We start from the raw sequence: 21277 nt of genomic DNA on the forward strand, positions 1-21277 counted from the left end.
CTCAAGGAGAGACAACAGGAGGCTGAGTCCCTGGTCCTAGAGGTGGAGGAGTTGAAGAGAGAGCAGGCTGGCAAGCACCACGGCAATGCGGACGCCCTCTCCCGGCGGGATGCCTTCTTCGCTGCCTTTACCCCGACGAGGACGTCGGTCCCGAGGAGGGGGATGTGTGATGTCACGAGAGGCTGTGTCCTGGAGGGACGTTACATCCCCCTGAGATGGCTGCAAACCCAGACAGCTATGGCTCCATCTGCTGGTATGGTCGGGAACTCCAACCCTCTATGGCCAATCTTCCCACGCAGCTGAAACCAATCAGGAGCTGATGAGCTGAAGGTTTGTTGGAGGGAAGAGACACACTGAGGGAGTGTGTGGGGGTGAAGAGACACGGTCTCCAACCTGGGCTCTCTGGAGGACAAGAGTGCTGCACGTCCACTTCCAGGAGGAATATAAGGATTTGGAGATACTTACCTTTGGGGAAATACTCACCTTTGGATATATGCACCGGTGGAAATACGTGTGGGACATTTGGAAGGACGTTGTGCTGGGTTGGCCACTAGCTGCAACGTGGAAGACAGTAAGACTGGGGAAAAGTTATTTGAGCGAGGGAGAGTTATGATTTTGGATGTGGAAGAGACATCCCTGAACTGTTAACCCTTAAAGAGCCCCCAGAGAACAGTATTGTGTTATACTTTCGTTAGTTTCCCAAGACCTTTAATAAAATCCTTGTTTTGGTTGAACCTGGTCTCCTTGCACTACTTGAGCAATCCCGCTGAAAGCTGTGTAGCCTCTCGTGACGTCACAATATATATATATATATATATATATATATATATATATATATATATATATATATATACATATGTATATATATATATATATATATCATATATGTGTATATATACAGCACCAGTAAAAAGTTTGGACACACCTACTCATTCCAGGGTTTTCTTTATTTTTACTATCGTAGAATAATAGTGAAGACATCAAAACTATGCAATAACACATAAGGAATCATGTAATAACCAAAAAAGTGTTAAACAAATCAAAATATATAAGTAGCCACCCTTTGCCTTGATGACAGCTTTGCACACTCTTGGCATTATCTCAACCAGCTTCATGAAGTAGTCACCTGGAATGCATTTCAATTAACAGGTGTGCCTTGATAAAAGTTAATTTCTGGAATTTCTTTCCTTCTTAATGCATTTGAGCCAATCAGTTGTGTTGTGACAAGGTAGGTGTGGCATACAGAAGATAGCCCTATTTGGTAAAAGACCAAGTCCATATTATGGCAAGAACAGCTCAAATAAGCAAAGAGAAACAGCAGTCCATCATTACTTTAAGACATGAAGGTCAGTCAATCAGGAAAATGTTTGCTAGTTTCTTCAAGTGCAGTCGCAAAAACCATCAAGTGCTATGATGAAACTAGCTCTCACGAGGACCACCACAGGAAAGGAAGACCCAGAGTTACCTCTGCTGCAGAGGATAAGTTCATTAGAGTTACCAGCCTCAGTAATTGCTGCCCAAATAAATGCTTCACAGAGTTCAAGTAACAGACACATCTCAACATCAACTGTTCAGAGGAGACTGCGTGAATCAGGCCTTCATGGTCGAATTGCTGTAAAGAAACCACTACTAAAGGACACCAATAAGAAGAAGAGACTTGCTTGGGCCAAGAAACACGAGCAATGGACAATAGACCGGTGGAAATCTGTAATTTGGTCTGATGAGTCCAAACTGGTGATTTTTGGTTCCAACCACCGTGTCTTTGTGAGATGCAGAGTAGGTGAACGGATGATCTCTGCATGTGTGGTTCCCACCGTAATGCATGGAGGAGGAGGTGTGATGGTGTGGGGGTGCTTTGCGGTTACACTATCAGTGATTTATTTAGAATTCAAGGCACACTTAACCAGCATGGCTACCATAGCATTCTGCAGCGATACGCCATCCCATCTGGTTTGCGCTTAGTGGGACTATCACTTGTTTTTCAACAGGACAATGACCCAACACACCTCCAGGCTGTGTAAGGGCTATTTGACCAAGAAGGAGAGTGATGAAGTGCTGCATCAGATGACCTGGCCTCCACAATCCCCTGACCTCAACCAAATTGAGATGGTTTGGGATGAGTTGGACCGCAGTGTGAAGGAAAAGCAGCCAACAAGTGCTCAGTATATGTGGGAATTCCTTCAAGACTGTTGGAAAAGCTTTCCAGGTGAAACTGGTTGAAAGAATGCCAAGTGTGCAAAGCTGTCATCAAGGCAAAGGGTGGCTACTTTGAAGAATCTCAAATCTCAAATATATTTTGACTCGTTTAACACTTTTTTGGTTACTACATGATTCCATGTGTTATTTCATAGTTTTGATGTCTTCACTATATTCTACAATGTAGAAAATCGTAAAAATCAAAACCCTTAAATGAGTAGGTGTGTCCAAACTTTTGACTGGGACTGCATATATACTTCAGTGGAGGCTGGTGGGAGGAGCTATTGGAGGACGGGCTCATTGTAATGGCTGGAATGGAATTAAAGGAACGGAGTCAAATGTGGTTTCCATATGTTTGATACCGTTCCTTGATTCCATTCCAGCCATTACAATGAGTCCGTCTTGCTATAGCTCCTCCAGTGGTGTAAAGTACTTAAGTAAAAATACTTTAAAGTACTACTTAAGTAGTTTTTTGGGGTATCTGTACGCTACTGTACTATTTAGATTTTTTACAACTTTTACTTCACTACATTCCTAAACAAAATAATGTACTTTTTACTCCATACATTTCCCTGACACCCAAAAGTACTCATTACATTTTGAATGCTTAGCAGGACAGAAAATGGTCCAATTCACACACTTATCAAGAGAACTTCCCTGGTCATCCCTACTGCCTCTGATCTGGCGGACTCACTAAACACAAATGCTTAGTTTGTAAATTATGTCTGAGTGTTGGAGTGTGCCCCTGGCTATCTGTAAACAAATATAAAATAATTGTGCCGCCTGGTTTGCTTAATATAAGGAATTTTAAATTATTCTTACTTTTAATTGTACTTTTGATACTTAAGTACATTTTAGCAATTACATTTACTTTAGGTACTTAAGTATATTTCAAACCAAATACTTTTAGACTTTTACTCAAGTGGTATTTTACTGGGTTACTTTCTCTTTTACTTCAGTCATTTTCTATTAAGGTATCTTTACTTTAACTCAAGTATGACAATTGAGTACTTTTTCCGCCACTGAGCTCCTCCCACCATCCTCCACTGATATACTTTAGACGTCAATTTGACATAAACTGTATCCCATCTAGTCATTTCTTCCCAACAGCTAAATACTTACTATATATATATATATATATATATATATATATATATATATATATTCATTTGCACAAACAAAGTTGCATAGAGGCAGTATGAGCAAAGTAAAAAAACATTTTAAAATATAAAAAAAATGTAAGGTCAAAGTTGAAAGTTAGTAGGAGAACCACATGGTTGGAAGATTCGCGCGAAAGGGTATCTCAAAACAAATGTGTGACAGAGTTCTGAGCTTGCTAGCGAAGAAGGAAAAGTCAATAACATGTTCGCGTGTTATTAAAAAGCTAAAGTAAAGTAGCTAGGCTATTCAATTCTGGACAGAGTGAAGTAGCTCATACTCCACGAAGACTTTATTTGTTGCAGGTGTCTGGCTTTTTTGCGGGATATGATAGCTAGCAGCTAGCTGGCTAGATTATCTTGCTAACGTTAATTCCATTGTAACGCGGTAGCTATTTAACAGTTCGAGACGACTGTTTTATCTAATTTAGGGGAGAAAAGCGCGAAGGTTGCCTCGAAATTGCAACAATTGTATTTAGTTCGTTTGTTAAAATACACTTGTAAGCAAACTAGCTAGCTAACTAGCAAAGGAATGGCAGAAAGACCCGAGGACCTCAATCTACCCAATGCTGTCATCACGCGCATCATCAAGGAGGCGGTGAGTGTGTGCAGACATTTTATACAGATTTTGTTTCAATAGGAGCATACCGGTAAGTCAACAATGGGACAAATGCCTGCCATTCCCATGACCTTTACACATGCTAAATGGCATATACACTCAGTGGTCAGTTTATTAGGTACACCCATCTAGTACCAAGTCGACCTGTATCCATGAAGGGATGCACCTGGTCAGCAACAATGCTCACATGCACTGTAGTGTTCAACCGTTGCTCAATTGGTATCACAGGACCTAACGTATGCCAGGAAAACATGCCCCACACCATAACACCACCGTCAAAAGCATGTACAGTTGACACCAGGCAGAATGGGGCCATGGACACATGATGCTTATGCCAAATCCTGACTCTGCCATCAGCATGACGCAACAGGAACCGGGATTCATCGGACCAGGCTATATTTTTCCACTCCTCAATTGTCCAGTGTTGGTGATTGCGTGCCCGCTAGAGGCACTTCTTGTTTTTAGCTGATAGGAGTGTAACCCAGTGTGGTCATCTGCTGCAATAGCCCATCCGTGACAAGAACCAATGAGTTGTGCAATCCGAGATGCCATTCTGGCCCGCCTGTTAGTGTGCACGATTCTTACCATTCTCCTTCTACCTCTCTCATCAACAAGCTGTTTTCGTCCACAGGACTGCCGCTGACAGGATGTTTTTGTTTGCCGCACGATTCTCGATAAAAGCCCAGGAGGCTGGCCGTTTCTGAGATACTGGAACCAGCGCACCTGGCACCGGTGATCATACCACACTCAAAGTCGCTCAGGTCACTTGTTTTGCCCATTCTAACGTTCATTCGAACAGTAACTGGATGCCTGTCTGCCTGCTTTATATAGCAAGCCACAGCCACTTAACTCACTGTCTGTAGGAGCGAACCATTTTTGTGAATGGGTGGTGTACCAGATAAACTGGCCTCTGTGTGTGTAATATGTATGTATGTATGTATGCTGTATCATAACATAACCATGGATGGAGTAGCTAGTGTTTTGGTGGGTACCTACAATGTTACTATAGGTTCATTCTGAACCTAGCCTATACCCAAATCCCAAAGTCTCATATGTTTATAGCCCTTGAACTGGACTCAGTTCCACATTACACATAAGGCGTCTTCTGTAATAATAATAATAATAATAATAATAATAATAATAGGTTAAATTGATACACCTTTTTATAGGGTTTGTGTTCCCACACGGTCATATCTACATGTTAGTGTGTGTTTATGGAAAACAGACGGAAGATAGTCGACTACCTGTGTGCAAACGGAAGACTGACACCACAAACGTGTTGGCTGCAACTGTGTTAAAACGGTACACAGAAAGTGTGTATTTGTGAAATGTATTTTGATGTGATATGAAAGTAGAGTGATTTTGTTTCTAGAACCGTACCGGAATTAAATAAATTCACATTTAGATGGAGTATTTGGGTGTTTTTCAGAGCCAATTCAACCCTTTAAACAGAACATGAAAGGTCCTTGGACTATAAGGAGCAACGTAAGGTTCCTTTAGTCCATTTTTGGCTTGTGTGTTTAGTGACAACTCATGCTTGCAAATGACAACACTGCCAGCTAATCTAGTAACACTACCCTCACCACTTCTTGTAAATAGCTACCAGATGGGGTGAACGTGTCAAAAGAAGCCAGGCGAGCCATATCTCAAGCTGCCAGTGTATTCGTCCTCTATGCAACATCTTGGTAAGAGAAACTACACGTGCCTGTGCAACAGGTTTACGCAATAAACACTTATTAATTGGTCATTTATAATACATACAGTTGAAGACGGAAGTTTACATACACCTTAGCCAAATATATTTAAACTCAGTTTTTCACAATTCCTGACATTTAATCCTAGTAAACATTCCCTGTCTTAGGTCAGTTATGATCACCACTTTATTCTAAGAATGTGAAATGTCAGAATAATAGTAGAGTGAATGATTTATTTCAGCTTTTATTTCTTTCATCACATTCCCAGTGGGTCAGAAGTTTACATACACTCAATTAGTATTTGGTAGCATTGCCTTTAAATTGTTTAACTTGGGTCAAACGTTTCGGGTAGCCTTCCACAAGCTTCCCACAATAAGTTGGGTGAATTTTGGCCCATTCCTCCTGACAGAGCTGGTGTAACTGAGTCAGGTTTGTAGGCCTCCTTGCTCGCACACGCTTTTTCAGTTCTGGCCACAAATTTTGTATAGGATTGAGATCAGGGCTTTGTGATGGCCACTCCAATACCTTGACTTTGTTGTCCTTAAGCCATTTTGCCACAACTTTGGAAGTATGCTTGGGGTCATTGTCCATTTGGAAGACCCATTTGCGACCAAGCTTTAACTTCCTGACTGATGTCTTGAGATGTTGCTTCAATATATCCACATAATTTTCCTTCCTCATGATGCCATCTATTTTGTGAAGTGCACCAGTCCCTCCTGCAGCAAGGCACCCCCACAGCATGATGCTGCCACCCCTGTGCTTCACGGTTGAGATGGTGTTCTTCGGCTTGCAATTACCCCCTTTTTCCTCCAAACATAACGATGGTCATTATGGCCAAACAGTTCTATTTTTGTTTCATCAGACCAGAAGACATTTCTCCAAAAAGTATGATCTTTGTCCCCATGTGCAGTTGCAAACCGTAGTCTGACTTTTTTATGGCGGTTTTGGAGCAGTGGCTTCTTCCTTGCTGAGCGGTCTTTCAGGTTATGTCGATATAGGACTCGTTTTACTGTGGATATAGATACTTTTTTACCTGTTTCCTCCAGCATCTTCACAAGGTCCTTTGCTGTTATTCTGGGATTGATTTGCACTTTTCGCACCAAAGTACGTTCATCTCTAGGAGACAGAACGCATCTCCTTCCTGAGTGGTATGACGGCTGCGTGGTCCCATGGTGTTTATACTTGCGTACTAATGTTTGTACAGATGAATGTGGTACCTTCAGGCGTTTGGAAATTACTCCCAAGGATGAACCAGGATGAATTTTTTTTCTGAGGTCTTGGCTGATTTATTTTGATTTTTCCATGATGTCAAGCAAAGAGGCACTTAGTTTGAAGGTAGGCCTTGAAATACATCCACAGGTACACCTCCAATTGACTCAAATGATGTCAATTAGCCTATCAGAAGCTTCTAAAGCAATTACATCATTTTCTGGAATTTTCCAAGCTGTTTAAAGGCACAGTCAACTTAGTGTATGTAAACTTCTGACCAACTAGAATTGTGATATTGAATTATAAGTGAAATAATCTGTCTGTAAACAGTTGTTGGAAAGATTACTTGTGTCATGCACAAAGTAGATGTCCTAACCGACTTGCCAAAACTATAGTTTGTTAACAAGAAATGTGTGGAGTGGTTGAGAAACAAGTTTTAATGACTCCAACCTAAGTGTATGTAAACTTCCGACTTCAACTGTACCTCCATACAGTAAAGTGCTTTCAGCGCCTGGAATATATACAGTACCAGTCAAGTTTGGACACCTACTCATTCCAGGGTTTTTCTTTATTTTTACTATTTTCTACACTGTAGAATAATAGTGAAGACTTAAAAACTATGAAATAACACAAATGGAATCATGTACTAACCAAAAAAGTGTTAAACAAATCAAAATATGTTATATTTGAGATTCTTCAAATAGCCACCCTTTGCCTTGATGACAGCTTTGCACACTCTTGGCATTCTCTCAACGAGCTTCATGAGGAAGTCACCTGGAATGCGTTTCAATTAACAGGTGTGCTTTGTTAAGTTCATTTGTGGAATTTATTTTATTCTTAATGTGTTTGAGCCAATCCGTTGTGTTGTGACAAGGTAGGGGTGGTATACAGAAGATAGCCCTATTTGGTAAAATACCAAGTCTTATGGCAAGAACAGCTCAAATAAGCAAAGAGAAACAACAGTCCATCATTACTTTAAGACATGAAGGTTGGTCAGTCAATCAGGAACATTTCAAGAACTTTGAAAGTTTCTTCAAGTGCAGTCGCAAAAACCATCAAGGGCTATGATGAAACTGGCTCTCATGAGGACCGCCACAGGAAAGGAAGACCCAGAGTTACCGCTGTTGCAGAGTATAAGTTTATTAGAGTTAACTGCACCTCAGATTGCAGCCCACATAAATGCTTCACAGAGTTCAAGTAACAGACACATCTCAACATCAACTGTTCAGAGGAGACTGCGTGAATCAGGCCTTCATGGTCGAATTGCTGCAAAGTAACCACTACTAAAGGACACCAATAAGAAGAAGAGACTTGCTTAGGTCAAGAAACACGAGCAATGGACATTAGACCGGTGGAAATCTGTCCTTTGGTCTGATGAGTCCAAATTTGTGATTTTTGGTTCCAGAGTAGGTGAACGGATGATCTCCGCATGTGTGGTTCCCACTGTGAATTATGGAGGAGGAGGAGGTGCGCTTTGCTGGTGACACTGTCTGTGATTTATTTAGAATTCAAGGCACACTTAACCAGTATGGCTACCACAGCATTCTGCAGCGATACGCCATCCCATCTGGTTTGTGCTTAGTGGGACAATCATTTGTTTTTCAACAAGACAATGACCCAACACACCTCCAGGCTGTGTAAGGGCTATTTGACCAAGAAGAAGAGTGCTGCATCAGATGACCTGGCCTCCACAATCACCAGACCTCAACCCAATTGAGATGGTTTGTGATGAGTCGGACCGCAGAGTGACGGAAAAGCAGCCAACAAGTGCTCAGCATATGTGGGAACTCCTTCAAGACTGTTGGAAAAGCATTCCTCATGAAGCTGGTTGAGAGAATGCGAAGTGTGCAAAGCTGTCATCAAGGCAAAGGGTGGCTACTCTCAAATATAAAATATGTTTTGATTTGTTTAACACTTTTTTTTGTTGGTTACTGCATGATTCCATATGTGTTGTTCCTTAGTTTTGATGTCTTCACTATTATTCTACAATGTAGAAAATAGTAAAAAAAATAAAGAAAAACCCTTGAATGTGTAGTTGTGTCCAAACTTTTGACTGGTACTGTACATGTAAAGGTGTCCTTCTGAGTGCAATAAATAATATTAATTGACCCCCCTGTCTTTGCCAACAGTGCAAACAACTTTGCCATGAAAGCCAAACGGAAAACTCTAAACGCAACAGATGTGATGTCTGCGATGGAGGAGATGGAGTTTGAACGCTTCTTGCAGCCTCTACGTGAATCTTTGGAGGGTAAATGTTCAAATGATCATCACCTATCAACACTGAATTTCTTAACAGCCTGTGGGTTTTGGACAGGGTGTTTTAGCGACATTGGCGGGGTTTAAGAGCATCAATTATAATCAGTCACTGATCAACTGAGCACACTGACAGATTTACACTAAATAACAACTCATTATGATTTGTAAATCAGTCTGTCTGCTTAGCAGCGACTGAGCAGTATTGACACTTTCAAACATGGCCATTGTCTGGCTTGGCCTGAAAACGTCCCAGCAATGCATTGTGGTCAGTTCTTGCAGACTCTGCTTGATGCATTTTATCCCTATTGGAAGAATGTTCTGAATTAATGGGGAGATTTCATGTGTTGCATTACAATCTGTCTTGATTAGAGAACCTGACAAAATGGGAAAATTTAATTGACTGCCACCACAGAGGATAATAAGTAGGAGAGGTTGCTGGGTGTAGGCCTAGTTGTCCCATTTAAACCTAATTTATCTAATTTCCCCTTCATTGGAACAATGCACTTTTTTTTCCTATTATGGGGTGGATATTTATAGCAATCTATAAAGCTATGGAAAATTGTGGCCAGTGTCGACTACAATTGTCCACCTTGCTAACCACTGTGACTTGAGTGAATGCTGTTTTATAACTGAATGTTTTTCCAATACAGCTTACAAGAAGGGCCAGAAGGGGAAGAAAGAGGCATCGGAACAAAAACGCAAAGACGCAAAGGAGAAAAAGAACGACAAGAGCAGGGAGGAGGAAGAGGAGGAGGAAGAGCGCATGGAGGAAGACCAGGAAGCAGAGAATGAGGTTGAAGAGGAAGAAGTTGAGAATTGATAACTGACTTATTTTTCATGTAGTAGAGCACTGATCAGAATACAGATGCGCAGTCTGAGGCTCTGTTTGAGTACTTGGAAAATGCACACTAATCAGTAAACAGAAGTCTCTTAATTTTGACAATTTAAAACACAAACATGTTAAACCCGGCAACAGATGCTCTTCTACACAGCTTTCACAGATTCAGTTGTCAGATCAGTGATTATTTAAATGAAGGGTGCTTTTTCAAGGTAAACAAATAGTGCCTTGGTATTGATTAAATAGTTCTATTCTGTTCTCTTCCAGCAACCGGCTCAATGAATATAGGGAGTAGAATTTAGACCAAGAATTTAGACCAATAACCATCTCCATCAGTTATTTGCTGGAACAAAGCACAATGTGAACCTGCTGTACTCTGACCAGAAAGGCCTTATACCACTGTATAATTATTGGTTTTTAAGACCATTATTGATTTGTTGATATACTCATTATCCCACAGTAGATTTGATAGCAATTAAGTTACTTATGTTTGGTAGACTTGGTGTCGACTGACTCACTCTGTCCTCAATAAACTCTGAAGGATGCAACTTGTAGATTTGTGTACCTGACATCCAAATATTAGTGTTTGGCACAAACGAGATCAGCCATGCTTGACCTTAAAAGAATGATGCAGAGAATGTAAAAAATGTCCATCCTTACAAGTTAGGCTATGTGGTTGTTGGTCATGACTCAAACTCGGGTTTTGAAATTAATGATTTGGTCTGTCTGGAATCTTGGAGATGACAAACTAGGATTAAGGCGTTCAAAATCAGTCATGCAAGTAACTATCATGTCCTTGTCAGGCTACAGATGCTTACCAAAAGTGAGCTGTTATTCATATGTTGTAGGTGAATAACTTTTCTTTTGAACAGAAGGCCTCCAGTGAAGGCTTCAGGGGATTAACTGTACTTTTGTAGCATTGGATACATTTTGTTTTTCAATAAAGATTTTTGTATAAAGAACTGATTTGGTTGCTTTTCCATTAAACGCTAAATTACATGTGAAGTTGACTAATTGAAAAAGGCTTCCTGGTGTCCACTACCCTTGCCGAAAAACCCTAGGGCAGGGGTGTCAATTTATTCCATGGAGAGCCTCCGCAGGTTTTTCCTGTGAAGTTGACTCATCGAAAAAGGTTTCCTGGTGTTAGAGCTCTACCATTCAGGGGTATTATTTCCATTGCCTTCTACAGATGCCGACAAGTGTAGTACTCGAATCCAGATTTCTGTGACTCGACCATTGGTGACTCGGCCCTGCACTGGATAGGCTATGACAAGCAAAATATTAGCAGCACTGAGATTTGTTTCCTAGCAGTGGGAAAGAGGTGCTGCACACGCAGCCTACATTGGCTGGTGAGCTGCAGGGGAGCAAGTGATTGTGGGCAGGCAGGCAGGCTCCAATCATAGGCTACACATCGCACAAGTGAGTCTTGCTAACCCGTAACCACCAGCCTACTATTTAGCTTTGCCTGGTTAACAAACTGCTTTCCTAAATTGAAAACAATACTAGTATTGAGGTCAATCGTAAAGCAACAGTCTATTTGTCGCTTCCCCAAGTATAGAAAAGTAGGTTGTTTTTTATGTCATCTCGCTCTTCCCTCACTTCCCCCCTGCATTCCATAGCCAAGTCTCCCTTTAGTTCACTCAGCAATAAACTTACACAAATATCAGTAGGAAATTAGAAAAAAGTAGCTGAGAGCCTGACTTACCAGTCATTTATGTAAATAGTGAAACAGGTACAGTAGAACTTGAGGTAGTGAATAGTAAAATACTTTTTTTCAGTGAGTGGCAACTAGAAACAAATGCATAATAATTGTTATACATTGGACTCGAGACTCAATCATTGGTGACAGACTCAGGCTCGTGACTTGATGTTTAGTGACTCAACACTGGATGTGGATACTTGTAGAAATCTGTGACGATTTTCTACACTTTAGCGCACTCCACTTAAATGTCCCACCGTGCCAATCATTGGGGTAAACAGCTGAAATTCTCAAAGGGATAGTTCTCCCAAATTACATTGTTTCCTTAAAGCAGGAAACAATGTAATTTGCTTGACCTAGCATTTATGCTTGACCTGGCGATGTGGTCCAGAGGCTCAGTACGGAGGGTGTGACGCAATTTGGGAGCCTCCGGGGGTCAAATCACCTACTGTACACCGCCCAAATGTTGTAACAAATGCAGAGGGCTCCGGTATATCTCCACATTGACGGTAGGTGGGGCAGTATGTCCTAAAAACAAACTCAACTTCCTTCACAACTCTGAAATGAAAGTATGAACGCTCCAACTATCACATTAAATCCTCAAGTATCGAAAATCTGTAGCTCAAGTTACTTTTAGATCTGGACAAGCACCGAAAAAGCCATCATTCATTTTATTTGGATTTGACCAACACTAGAATTTAAGCATTTGCTATTAGGGTCAGGTTTTTCTTTAAAGAATAGACCGCTTACAGGGTAAGGAAAGTGTTCCCCAATATTAATTTAGCAGTGCTAGGTTGCCACAACTGCAAAAAAAAAAAAAAAAAAAAAAGGGTTTTAATATCTGTTGAGACAGGCTTTTTAAAGGGATAGTAGTTGTCTCAATGACAAAGTCTATGGGAACAGCTAGCATGCCATTTTGCCACTAGTAGCACTGCATCCCTGCTTCCCTTGCCACCACTGCTGATAAACCCTAGGGAATGATGTAACTTGTTCTATGAGGGCCTAGTGTCTGCAGGTATTTTTTACCTTCCAATTAAGCCCTAGACATCCAGGTGTTGGGATTTCCTTACTAAGTGACCCTAATTCATCAAGTAGGTACAAGGGAGGTGCGAAAACCCACCGACACTTGGCCCACTGTGGAATGTGTTTGACACCTGTGCCCTTGGAAACCAATGTTATTTTGTAATTTGGGTAAACTACCCCATGTATAGTGCAAAACATTGATGGCTGTTAACCAGCGAATAGAAAGACTGCTCAACACTAGAATTTACTGAATACATATAAAGGTGTAAATAGTGTCCGCTGATAAAAATGGTAAATAACTGGCAATTGTAAAATGAAAAGACCAAATGAATATTCATGTTTTTTTAATAAACTTTTATTTTCTCCATTTTATGCTTTACTCAGATGGGCACTCCACCTTGCCGCTGTTGATGTCGTCAATGACATCATGGGGAGGGCGGCCATCGATGGTGCAACCCACAGACTGGGCAGTTCCCAGAATCTCCTTGATGGTTCCTGAGAAAATCAAGGCATTAGGACCAGCAGGGAACCATAGTGTCTACTGTATGGGAAAGGAGCAATTTTGTTCCAGGCCTTTCGGCACAGAGTTGCCCACTGTCTGGGCAGCCCTGTTTCCTAGAGCTGGGTCCATCTTAGCCTCCACTGGACTACACTCAGTCACTCACAGACTGGCAAAGTGGCGGGAGGCAGAGTCATAATAGCAGTTGATGCAACAATGTCGCTCAGGGGATCTTACCAGAGAGCTCCCTGGCAATGGAGCGGGGCCTCATCGTGCGGGCGACTGTCACAATCTCGTCAAAGGTCACGCTGCCGCTGTGCTTGACTGGAAACAAAGATGGAAGGCTTAGAGTACACACAGGATCTATGAATCATTACTAGTAGTAAAACCAGATGGGACAGCTATGTGACTAGATGAATCGTCCTTTCGGCACAGTTGTTCCAGGCCTTTCGGCACAGAGTTGCCCACTGTCTGGGCAGCCCTGTTTCCTAGAGCTGGGTCTATCTTAGCCTCCACTGGACTACACTCAGTCACAGAAAGACTGGCAAAGTGGCGGGAGGCTGAAATGAGCCCCACTACAGGTTTAACTCAATTAATACAACCACGTGTTTAGAAATGGCATTAAATATCACAGGAAAAAGCTCAGGGAAACTTACTGTTCTTGACCTTCTTCCTGTCACGAGGGGGCTCCTTCAAGGCCTTGATGATCAGTGCTGAAGCAGAGGGCACCACCTCAATCTACAATAGACAGAAAACATGTTAAAACTGGGATGGTTGAAAAAAATAACATTTCAATGGCCAATCCATTCAGGGACTCCGTTTGGGAATAGACTTTGTACGTACCGCTGCCTGCCTGTTCACGATGGTCAGCTTGACAGTGATCCTCAGGCCCTTCCAGTCTCCGGTGGCCTTGGCAATATCGTCACCAACTTTCTTGGGAGACTGAACGCAGAAGCAAAGGAATGTACAGATTTAAAATACAGAAAGAGCTTCAAGCATGACGCTTCAAACAGTGATCAATAGTGACAAATTCAGGGGCAACTGACGACAATGTTGGCATTTGTTCCAGGCCTTTCGGCACAGAGTTGCCCACTGTCTGGGCAGCCCTGTTTCCTAGAGCTGGGTCCATCTTAGCCTCCACTGGACTACACTCAGTCACAGAAAGACTGGCAAAGTGGCGGGAGGCTGATCTGTAGACAATGGGTAATCAAAAACCAAACCAATAATTTTTTATGGGAGGAATGGAACACTTACCAGACCCAGGGGTCCAATCTTTGGGGCCAGAGCTGAGGTGGCGCCAACTTCTCCTCCTGTGCACCTCATGTACACTGCAAAGGATAAACTGGTTATTTATGAGGGGAAGAACAGTCCTTAAAGTATGAGTTATAGCTCCTTGGTGGTTCATGAGTAAATAGCGTGAACGAATTCGCAAACGAGAGAAAATGTTATTCCGTTAGTATGAGGGCACCATTGTTTCAGGCCTTTCGGCACAGAGTTGCCCACTGTCTGGGCAGCCCTGTTTCCTAGAGCTGGGTCTATCTTAGCCTCCACTGGACTACACTCAGTCACACAGAAAGACTGGCAAAGTGGCAGGAGGCTGGAATGAGCCCCACTACAGGTTTAACTCAATTAATACAACCACGTGTTCAGACTGGCAAAGTAACAGGAGGCTGACTCCTATAGCAGGCGATTAATTGACTGTCCCAATGCTTATGAAGGTATACTATAGAGTTTGACTCTGGGGTGCAAGTGCACCAAAATCCCCATCACATGTATTCCACTATGGTGAATACTGAATTTCTCGGTGCCTATTTATTGCTGTCTGAGAAGTTGCGAGTTAAATAAATTGTTAACTTTCACTGAACTGAATAGTTAAGTTGAAGTGCCAAATATGACAGATGGGGAAAGAAATGCATTTGTGGACCACAATCGGAATGAGGTCTACGTATTAAGAGTACAGTAAACGTTACCTACTGAAATTCTGCTGTCAACGCCAAATGCCCATGACGCGCAAGTACCTTTGTGGGGCAGCGCAAACGTGCGCACTTTCACGTAAAGAGGCGACCAAGGAAAAATTTTACACAAGACTCGAAACCTGCCATAAATATTATCCAGGCACAATGCATCACCTGCTAGGTTGCTACTTTTAATGTGCTGAAAAGAAATAACGGTGTAAAACCAGTATGCAATGTCCTTTAAGACCCCATGTAGATCAAACAATTAAATTGTGGCAAAACAGAATATAATTTGCTTTAAAATATGCCTGAGCATTATATGCGAGCATGTATTCTATCCTGCCCATCTTTCAGATTAATGGCAATAAATTGGTTGTATTTGGTATTCAAACTGAAATCGCTACCTAATATTTCTATATCCTACACGTGTCAGCTTGTTACTTGAAACCACGTGGTGGCAGCTGAGCCGCAGATACTTGGCTAAACCAACATTAGCGTCATGGAATGAATGGGCTAACGCTACATTACTAGCGGCAGCACCTAAAAATAGTTTCTCAACAGAATCGCATTTCATGCCATGTTCACCATTACGCATTCACAGTTACGTTCAAGAGAAATGAGTTGTTCATCCTAACTAACGTTACCATTTCATCAGCTCATTGCTGAAAGGCCTGCCCCTGCATGGATGCGCCAGACAGAAGTCGACTCCATTTTGGATCTCATCTGAAACAAACAATTTTACAGTAGATGCCACACATACCAACTTTAGTCTCATTGGGGTCGAATTTGGGAGGCATGATGCTGCAGTAGAAGTTGAGCTCAGTTCAGCTTGAGTTGGTGAGGGTGTCGGATGAACCCGGATTCGGGACGACCGATTACTGTTACACCTTCACCGCTAAAGTGATAAAGGAAAGAACGAGAATGGGGTGCGTGACATTTTATAGAGAGAGAATAACGCGAGATTTTGCCGAAATGACGCTCTGTCATGCCTGGACGTCATTCACACAGTGGATGAGCTAGGGCTGGACCAATGGTCAGTACTATCTGGGATCCTTGGGACGTCCCTACCCTAAACCCTAAGCTTCCTCATACCAATACAACAGATCAATGAGACAGATATTTCACCGGGCGTATAAATGTGAAGCATCCGCTTGGCATTTCCACTCACTGCCAAATATGATACTGAGAGGAAGCCCAGTGGCCGGCAGTGGGAGAAGATGGAACAACATGGATATTTTGTATTTTTTTCTCATCTTTATTTAACCAGGTAAGCCAGTTGAGAACAAGTTCTCATTTACAACTGCGACCTGGGGCCTGTTGCACAAAACTAGGATAAGGGATTAAGCCAGGATATCTTGGTGATCCTGGCTCAATTGATCCGTAATCCGGTTGCACTAAAGATGGATAGGGGGCAGGAGGATATGTTATGGTATAAATTACCATGGAGATTTATTCTGTGGAGCTAGCCTGCTCCAGACCAGGCTAAATTCCAGGATCTATTTAATCTCATCCCTAATGTCAGTCAGCAGTCACCACAAATGGAAACCAATAGTTATTTCACTGCTCACTATACATTGTTATCACATATAACTAGACCCACTGTCATTATTTAAACGCTTGTGATCATTAATTTCAATGATTTTGGATAAAAAATGATTTTTAGATGATGTTGCTATCATTAGATAATTTACAGTTTCCCATAGACTATAAGGCTATATATAAAATGATAGAATATTAGGGCCACAGAGGGGAAAAAAACACAAGTCATAATATTGTAACCAGTTGTTTTAAAGGAGGACAGTTGTTAAAATGACAGATGTGGGGCATTTCGTGAAATTGTACTTCAGTATGGTTTCATAAACAAAGACATGCTGATGTGCCAGAATATTAAGTATCACATTGTCATAAGTATCAAAACTGTAAAAACAATATGTAGCTGTTCTGCAGAAAGAACCAGCCTCATAAATTTATGACTTTATCCTTTTTCTTCAGTGTGGCCCTAGTACTCTGTCATATAAACAAATACACATTCCATATGAATATAAAAACACAATGTGTAACATTATGTTCCTTTATTGAATAAGGACAAAACAAAGCAGGTAAACCATCAGCTCCTTTCGAAACTGAAGTCACAGTGACTCTACAAGATGGAAAGCACAGAATCCAAGCATATTATACAAAATGATACATACACATTCAAAGGTCTGTATATAACACACCCTGCATGTCTGCACACTAAAATAAATGCAGGACAAATCCATACACATCAACTGAACAGACAAATGAATGGATGCAGTAGCCTCCCCTGCAGCCTTGTATTACACACAGTATACCGCACAAACATCATAAGAGGCCAAATTCGTAAAAAACTAACCCAAAAAAACCCCAAATTCCTCTGCCACCGCGAGGACATATTTAACCAAAATTGAAAGCACACATACTAACTAAAATAATTCAACACATATTGGTCCCTCAGCAGCCGACCACTGTCGTCATCAGGGAAGATTGCCGGATTGTCCCAGTCCATGGCTGGTGGCACTCTGGGGGGCCCTCTCCTTCCTCAGGCAGGCCACATTGTGGAGGACAGCACAAGCCACAGTAATATCACATGCCCTAACAGGGCTGACCCTTAATTTGTGAAGGCAGTGAAAGCGTGCCTTCAGGAGGCCAAAGGTCATTTCAACTCTGGCCCTGGTCCTGGCATGGGCATGGTTGTAGGCCTGCTGTGCTTCCTGGGGGTCTGTGAAAGGTGTCAGGAGAAAAGGCTGGCAGCCATACCCCCTGTCTCCCAGCAACACACCAGAGAATTCACCTGTCAACACAAAATCTCATCATTACTACCTCATAAACACAGTGATATTCTTGACACAGCCATGATGGTTATAAATAGGGGTTGTGTGGCTTACCTTGTGATAGGCACTGATAGATTTCAGAGGCCCGAAAGATTCTGGAGTCATGGACTGAGCCAGGCCATTTTGCCACAACATTGCTGATCACACAGTCAGCATTGCAGACCATCTGAAATCATAAGATGAGGAATATTACACCAATCAATGCACATCACTGGCAATGCAGAGTGTTCGGTCAATGGACAATATCAAAAAGTTATGTTCACCTGAACATTAATGCTGTGAAAGGATTTCCTATTCACAAAATCGGCCTCATGGGCACCTGAGGGGGCTTTTATCCTTATGTGTGTGCAGTCCACTGCACCAATGACATTGGGGAAACCTGTCACACAAAGTAATGAGTATCCTACTATGTGTTAACAGTTGTCCTGTAATTTGTAGATCCTCTTACTGCAATCCTATAGAACTCCTCTTTGATGTCACAGAGTCTTCTGTGGCCAGGGAAGGAGATGAAGACATCTGCTAATGCTTTGATAGCCAGACACACACTCCTTATTGTGCGGCAAATTGTGGCCTTGTTCAGCTGATCTGCATCCCCCACTGAGTACAGGAAGGCTCCACTAGCAAAAAAGCGCAAGGCCACACAAACCATTTGCTCCACACTCAGTGCATGGCTCCGTGCAGTGCGGTGCTTAATCCTGGGACCCAGTAGTCTGCATAGATACCTGATGCCATCTGCAGAAAACCTGTATCTTTCATATAGATGGTCATCAGGGAAGGCCAGTGGGTCCAACCGGTCCCTGAAGACCCTTTCTCGCCTGAAGGCTCTCCTCAGCACAAGTGCTTCTTCATCCACCACATCTCGCACGAATGGGCATGCCATTGTCAGAGCAGAAAGGAACACACAATTTTGGGCCTTCATATAGGCTAGTGGCCACACCTGGTGCTGGGGGTGGGCAAAAGAGGGCGATGCCTTATAACGATGACTTGGTTGTACTGATTGCTGGGAATATAAAAAAACCTTAGAAAGATGCCACCGTCCTGTGTGCTCACAATAAGAGCTCATATGTCATGGCTCACTTGACTTTACGAGAATATACCTAATTTTTATTTTGAGCTGTGTCATCTTCTTGGAGCTGGGGGAGGAAAGAAAAATAATGATTAATACATTTGTGTTACAGTTAGCATACAGTGTACATTGAAGGCATATCTCACCTCCCTCTCAAGTTTTTTTATTTCAAGGTCCAGTTTCCTAATTGTCCTCTTTTTTATTTCGGACTCCAGTGCAAGATTTTCCATCTTTTTTTTGTATCCCATGTAGAGATGGAAGGACATACCTTGAATGAAGCGGGTGGCATCTTGGGAGGAACCTATGCTCGTCTCTTTCCCCCAGGGATCCCCTCTAAGACGGGCCTGCCTTTATTTAGCTCCAAGGCCATGTCCTCTGCTGGGGTAAGGTCAGCCTTTGGTGACCCACCACCCGTGCCTTGTCTGTGGGTATTCTTTTTCACTGCTAAAACAGTACAGACAATGTGTGAGCAGGCACCTTCTGGGTACAATATATGCTTGTGCTTTGTTAAATATTAGTCAGGGACCATACCATTCTGCAGAATGTTCTTGTATTTGATTTTGACCTGCTGCCATGTCCGTTTTGGCCCGTTCATGTTTAATCTACACACACACACACACACACATTTAATGGAGTCACACTGCAAAAAAATTACTTGGTATTTTTGTCTTGTTTTCAGTAAAAATATCAAAAAATTTATCATAGCTTTATACAGTGTGATGGAGTTACTTTACACAATTTCACTCATATCTGCAGTGCATTTCAATTAAAAATTTAACAGTTTCATAATTACAGTACAACTGCATTTTTTGGAGATGTGAATTAAATATTTGAATTGTAATTGTGATGTTTCAGCGGAGCGGTGAGTGTGTAATTGTGCACTACTTACGCATTCAGGCGGTCTGCAATACTTTGCCACGCTTTTTCTCTTTGCTTTATCACTGTGGCGGTGTTGCCTTTCTTCTTAATTATATCTTTTACCTCCTCGTATGCCTCCATGAGGATTTGTGCTTCCGACGGGGAAAAGTACGCGGCTCTAGTTGCCATGGTAAATCAGTTAATCTGTGATCTGTGGCGGGGTCTATTTGAGTGAGCCGTGAGCGCGCACCTATCCAGGATTGGTTTCACCTGGCTTAATGAATCCGTGTCTGCTCATCCTGGCTTGGTCTTTGTGCAACCAATTAAGCCTGGACGCACATGTTTTGGCTTCATTGAGCTCAGCTGAGTCATTTATCCCGGATGTCTTAATTCTACTTTTGTGCAACAGGCCCCTGGCCAAGATAAAGCAAAGCAGTGCGATAAAAACAACAACACAGAGTTACATATGGGGTAAACAAAACATAAAGTCAAAAATACAAACAGAAAATATACAGTGTGTGCGAATGTAGTAAGTTATGGCGGTAAGGCAATAAATAGGCCATAGTGCAAAATAGTTACAATTTCGTATTAACACTGGAATGATAGATGTGCAAAAGATGATGTGTAAATAGAGATACTGGGGTGCAAAATAAATAACAATATGGGGATGAGGTAGTTGGGTGGGCTAATTTCAGAATGGCTGTGTACAGGTGCAGTGATCGGTAAGCTGCTCTGACAACTGATGCTTAAATAAGAGTCGATTAGCCGATTTTTGTTAATTTTCTCATCGATGAAACATTTGATCTCAATACAATTTTCTGTTCCCAAAACTCATATGTTACGAATAGAGTGGACTAAATTTTGTATACTTTACCCTTTGCCAAAGTTTTAAAAAATAGCGTGGTTTAGAAGGAGTGCAAAGACAAATTGAGTTATTGCACACGCGCACTTCACAAAGTAGGCGTTCCCTAACGGAAATATGCACGTGTATGCTAGAACGCGCCAATAGGATCTCACTAGCTCGTACTTGGCTCTGCCCACCTCCTTGCTTGTTCTGCCCACTATGACTCATTTGTTCCCATTTGAAACGACGGGCTGTGGTTTATCTTGATTTAGTTATACAAATCTTTGCCCATACCCTTACCCTAACCTAATCCTAACCTTAACCCTTACCATTTAAAATGTCAACTTTAATGGCGTAGGGACGTCCCAAAGATTCCGGATAGCACGGACCCTGGACCAATGATGCATTGGGCTGGAACACAGTCACTGAGGTGGTTCGATTAATCCCGCCCGGGCGCCCGTGTAGGGGTGTTTTGCATCGGCTGAAAGTTGATAACATTCAATTAGGAACAG

General features: G+C 42.1%; 2 protein-coding genes and 4 non-coding genes across 7 annotated transcripts; 1 reads left to right on the forward strand and 5 right to left on the reverse strand.

The window, feature by feature from the left end:
- Positions 1-3465: 3465 nt before the first annotated feature.
- On the forward strand, positions 3466-10931 carry pole3 (polymerase (DNA directed), epsilon 3 (p17 subunit)). Its single transcript, XM_041899386.2, has 4 exons — positions 3466-3951; positions 5572-5657; positions 9005-9123; positions 9782-10931. The coding sequence occupies exons 1-4, from the start codon at positions 3886-3888 to the stop codon at positions 9949-9951; spliced, it is 441 nt and encodes a 146-aa protein (XP_041755320.1). The 5' UTR covers positions 3466-3885; the 3' UTR covers positions 9952-10931.
- A 2093-nt stretch (positions 10932-13024) lies between these two features.
- Positions 13025-16065, reverse strand: rpl12 (ribosomal protein L12). Of its 2 annotated transcripts, none has more exons than XM_041897549.2 (6): positions 15906-16065; positions 14445-14518; positions 14034-14132; positions 13847-13928; positions 13428-13514; positions 13025-13186 (listed from the first exon to the last, which is right to left on the reverse strand). In XM_041897549.2, exons 1-6 carry the CDS (start codon positions 15940-15942, stop codon positions 13068-13070), a joined length of 498 nt encoding a protein of 165 aa, XP_041753483.1. In that variant the 5' UTR covers positions 15943-16065; the 3' UTR covers positions 13025-13067. The 2 variants fall into 2 exon arrangements, with proteins under 2 accessions (XP_041753483.1, XP_041753484.1); XM_041897550.1 differs by lacking the exon at positions 15906-16065 and adding an exon at positions 15790-15862.
- LOC121583727 lies at positions 13252-13375 on the reverse strand. The gene has a single exon (XR_006003585.1). It is a non-coding gene; the product is annotated as a small nucleolar RNA SNORA65 (small nucleolar RNA).
- On the reverse strand, positions 13624-13747 carry LOC121583724. The gene has a single exon (XR_006003582.1). It is a non-coding gene; the product is annotated as a small nucleolar RNA SNORA65 (small nucleolar RNA).
- LOC121583726 lies at positions 14249-14372 on the reverse strand. The gene has a single exon (XR_006003584.1). It is a non-coding gene; the product is annotated as a small nucleolar RNA SNORA65 (small nucleolar RNA).
- Positions 14659-14784, reverse strand: LOC121583728. The gene has a single exon (XR_006003586.1). It is a non-coding gene; the product is annotated as a small nucleolar RNA SNORA65 (small nucleolar RNA).
- Positions 16066-21277: the final 5212 nt, after the last annotated feature.

Source organism: Coregonus clupeaformis, chromosome 15 (assembly GCF_020615455.1).
Source record: "Coregonus clupeaformis isolate EN_2021a chromosome 15, ASM2061545v1, whole genome shotgun sequence".
NCBI classification, from domain to species: domain Eukaryota; kingdom Metazoa; phylum Chordata; class Actinopteri; order Salmoniformes; family Salmonidae; genus Coregonus; species Coregonus clupeaformis.

Excerpts from the sequence above, each read along its gene's own strand:
- pole3 (XM_041899386.2), top strand. The coding sequence starts at position 3,886 with ATGGCAGAAAGACCCGAGGACCTCAATCTACCCAATGCTGTCATCACG. Across the intron at positions 3,952-5,571 it reads CGCGCATCATCAAGGAGGCG|CTACCAGATGGGGTGAACGT; the intron begins GTGAGTGTGTGC and ends TCTTGTAAATAG. Across the intron at positions 5,658-9,004 it reads GTCCTCTATGCAACATCTTG|TGCAAACAACTTTGCCATGA; the intron begins GTAAGAGAAACT and ends CTTTGCCAACAG.
- rpl12 (XM_041897549.2), bottom strand. The coding sequence starts at position 15,942 with ATGCCTCCCAAATTCGACCCCAATGAGACTAAAGTTG. Across the intron at positions 14,519-15,905 it reads CCCCAATGAGACTAAAGTTG|TGTACATGAGGTGCACAGGA; the intron begins GTATGTGTGGCA and ends TATCCTTTGCAG. Across the intron at positions 13,929-14,033 it reads TCGTGAACAGGCAGGCAGCG|ATTGAGGTGGTGCCCTCTGC; the intron begins GTACGTACAAAG and ends TGTCTATTGTAG.